At 36.3% G+C, this 4,172-nt stretch overlaps 1 protein-coding gene across 1 annotated transcript; it reads right to left on the bottom strand.

Annotated features, from left to right (window-relative positions):
* Positions 1-1,065: 1,065 nt before the first annotated feature.
* Positions 1,066-1,855, bottom strand: LOC110677172 (titin-like). Its single transcript, XM_021848044.1, has 2 exons — positions 1,702-1,855; positions 1,066-1,630 (listed from the first exon to the last, which is right to left on the bottom strand). Exons 1-2 carry the CDS (start codon positions 1,705-1,707, stop codon positions 1,106-1,108), a joined length of 531 nt encoding a protein of 176 aa, XP_021703736.1. The 5' UTR covers positions 1,708-1,855; the 3' UTR covers positions 1,066-1,105.
* Between the last annotated feature and the right edge of the window lie 2,317 nt (positions 1,856-4,172).

Raw genomic sequence — 4,172 nt, 5'->3', positions numbered from 1 at the left:
AATTAAAAATAAATTGTATGGCGCGTAAGAAATCTCAAACCCCCCCACCCCCCATAAACCCTTACATAATTAATGGACAGCCCCTTAGACGAAAGTGAAGAAGTCGGTCCTAGTGGTGGAATACGTACAAATTGTTTTTATATATTTTGACCTTTGTCGTACTTCTTGTAATATTGAGGCCTTAGAAAAATGTTCACACTGAATTTTACCACCATCCATTTCAAGCGACGTCTAGATCGGAACTGGATTCATCTCCCAAGCCCATCACGATTCCCCATCATCTATAGAAACTGGCATACAGTTTTCCCCAAATCATACACCACCCGAGCTCCCGATTCATCCGAGTGAACAAACTTCCCCTACAATTTCACAAGTATTCTTTGCCGGCTTTATTCATAATTCACTAGGACTCGAAACCCGACCGCGTCTCGAAGTTCGGCCTCCCAGACTTGTTTTTCGCCGTTTTTGTTTTGCTTCCGTCGGCCGTCGTCGTCCTCATCGCCGTCGTCGTCGCGTGTAGATAGCGGCGAGGTTAGTGGTTCCGTTGACGGTATGTCACGTCACTCTGTGCTCATACGGCCTTCTACCACCACGCTGGCTGACTGCGCGCCTTCATATCATTGCTTGGCTGCTTTCCGGATGGCAAAGCCGGTGGAAAGCGAAAGCTCTTTATTCGAGTGTACAATGTCATTATCGTAAATTTTCATTTCAGTTGAAACTTTACGGGCCCTGCTTCGGATAGCTGTCAACTTGCTCCTTCTCCCGGGGAAGTGACAATATGTGTTCGTTGTGAGCGGGTATGATTCTGCCATGTGTCAATTGCAGGAGACGACGGCTGATCTTATTCGCAAAGCTGCATCCGGAGTGGAATACTTTGTCGAGGCAATGAGTATTTAGAGGAATGAATAGAGGTTATGATATGTGCCATTAGAAATAAGGATTCGTGAAATGTGTGGCCGGGGAAAGCAAAGTTGAATTAAGTTATTAAATTTTATGAATATGAGGTTGTGGTTCGTTGCAGCAGGGATGTTTCATATGATCACGGATCTTATTGAATAATAAATGTAGGTTATCAGCGAGACAACAATTTAATTTCCAACAATATTTACCACCAATGCTTCTTTTCGTGCTTCTTGATGGTAACGGTCACTGGGACGTGCTTCTCAACGTACACTGGCTTGTGGACGTACACTGGAACGGGCTTCTCAACATGAACTGCGTACGGTTTTGGCACTTCGACGTATTCCTTCTGGACGACTGGAACCTTCACTTCGACTGGATATGGGATGGGACGATCAACGTGGACTGGGACCTTCTTCTCGACGTACACTGGAACCTTCTTTTCCACGTAGACCGGGACCTTCTTCTCAACCTCAACCGGGTATGGAACCTTTACATGAACTGGTACGTGCTTCTCAACCTCAACTGGATACGGAACTGGGACCTTCTTGGTGATTGTGGTTTGCAGATGCTTCACTTCATGATGATCGTGATGATGGTCATCGAATCCATGCAAATCGTGATCACCATAGCCCAGTTCCCACAGGCCACGTTTGTCCTTCTTGCTGGAGGAATCGTCAACTGCCACACAGGAAGCAACGGCCAAAGCCATAGACAACACAACGAACGCCTAGATAACGGAAAATAAAAATAAATTAGTGCTGCGCTGGTGGAGTTATTAAATAATTTTCAATTCGTTACCTTCATGTTGGATGCTACCGACGAATGAACAAAACCAGTGGTGATGCGTCTGATCAAATAAAACGATCACAAGCGAATGATGGTTTCGTACTGGTAGAGTGATGCTTTTATACGGTATTGTTACATCTATCATCTACTTTGTAGCCTTCCAAATCTTTGCAGCAATTTGGAAACCCCACTAGTCCAAGGCTTGCAGTATTGTATCGAATTCATTAAAAGGTGAAAACGAGATTGTCAAGTGTAGTTGAAATTTTCGAGGATCGCCGTAACCAATATCGATTAATCAATGTTAACACAGCACTACAAAACAGCTTTAAAAATGTCGAAAAATTCAAACTAATAACAATCCATCATTTGCGTTACCTGTAAAAAAAAAACATTCTTATTTGGCTCTCTTGAACTTTTCATTCTTCATTACGTTTAAAGGACCTTAACCCTCTACTACCTACATGTTTATTTTAGATATAAATATAGTTTTAAATTATTTAAGCACATTTTGGGCAATTATTTAATTTGATTATTTTTCGAGGCTTTTTTATTTTTATTTTTTAATATTCCTATTTTTCATTTTTCTTTTTTAAAAAAAACCTAACTTAAAAAAAAAAACTTTTATATTTCTGCAGCGAAAGATTTTTGCAAATTCAAATTTAAAACTTCAGCGATCTCTAAAAGTTGTACATAGTATCAATGTTTATTTATTTATTTTATTTATTTTTACTAAAATTTTGAAAGAGGGAAAAACCCCTTTGAGTGATTTTCATTGAAAATCTTTCTCAAAGAGGCACAAAACCTTTTTATCTTTTCAGTAAACATTATAAATCAAACTTAAAACTAAAGGCTCACACGGTAGTAAACCATAACAGAGCCATAATCTTGAAAAATAACAATCAGCATTAAGTTAGGAGTGTCATCGAAAGCCAGTGAGGGAGAGAATTAAAATGGAATCCAACGTGACATCAGTGAGGGAGAGAACCAGAATCGAATGCAATGTGACATCTGAAAATAAAAGTAAAAAAACACAAAGAGTATCAAACCAAATATGAGCTCTCATTTATAAACTGGAACAAAAGTTTCATTATAGGATACCATTTTGTACCAAGTATATCACGTACAGATACAGGAATAGGTTGACCCAAATTTACTATATTGTTGAAACATTTATTTCTTTGAGAAATGAACTTGTGACACTGAAATACAATATGATCGATGTCTTCATAAAAATCCCCACAATCACATAAATTGGAATCTTTTATGTTGATGCGGTACAAATGACTATTACAAATATAATGATTTGACATTAATCTCGAAAAAGAACAAATAAAATTTCTACTTGCTGGCATATTTTTGAACCACGGAAAATAATTGACTTTAGGACAAATAGAATGACACCATCGTCCTTTATCGCTTGAATTCCAACACGTTTGCCAATCCAAAAGAGATTTTGCTTTCAATTTTGGATAAAATTCAGATGGAAGTATGTTACGATTATAAATAATTCCATGATGAACACCAAATTTAGCTAACATATCTGCTTGTTCATTCCCATAATTTTTACAATAAGCAGGAATCCAAACAAATTTAATGATAAATCCTCGAGATTTAAGTTCAAATAATAATCTTTTCATCATTAATATAATATGATGAGTTTTAAAATTGAAATTAATTGTACTCAAAGCCTGGAGACAACTCAAACTATCAGAAAAAACAATATAAATATTTGGAGTACAATCTTTAATCAAGTTACACGCAAAATAAAGAGCAATCAATTCTGCTGAGAAAACAGATCAAGGAGATTGCAATTTAAAAATATGACCAGAAAAAAAAATTGTGAACGCCAAAACCTGCAATATCTTCAATTAATGAACCATCAGTATAATAAAATTGTGCGGGAGTAATTTCATTGAACTTACGCTCGAATAAAATATTAGCAAAATGAGAATGGTGATATTTTGGAATTTGTTTTAATTCATAAAAAAGAGACAAGTCAATTAATGGTTCGTATGAATACGTGGAAATTTTTGAATTATGAAAAGCATTCGTAGGAATTGGTTCAATATTTTCTGTAGAGCAATGAACAAAGGAATCTAACATTCTGCTCGTAGGATTTATATCAAATAGAGATTTCAAAATATCAATAAGAGGATGATTGTTTGAAAAACAATTCATCACAAACTTGCAATTTAATTCTTGAAAACGAATCTTCAGTGGTACTATACCAGCAAGAACTTCTATTGATTGAGTATGTGTTGAATTCATAAGTTTCAAACAAATTCTCAAGCAACGAAACTGTATTTTTTCAAGTTTGACAAAATAGGTATTTGCAGCGCTCCCAAATGTTAAACAACCATATTCCATTACTGAACGAATAGTAGTTTTGTAAAGTGTAATTAAATCAGACGGATTTGCGCCCCACCAAGTACCTGTAATTGTACGAAGAAAGTTTATTCTTTTTGAACAATTTTTTTGAATAT

Source organism: Aedes aegypti, chromosome 2 (assembly GCF_002204515.2).
Source record: "Aedes aegypti strain LVP_AGWG chromosome 2, AaegL5.0 Primary Assembly, whole genome shotgun sequence".
NCBI lineage: Eukaryota > Metazoa > Arthropoda > Insecta > Diptera > Culicidae > Aedes > Aedes aegypti.
The sequence above is the reverse complement of the archived record's forward strand: the minus strand, read 5'-3'. Positions and strand labels throughout refer to the sequence as shown.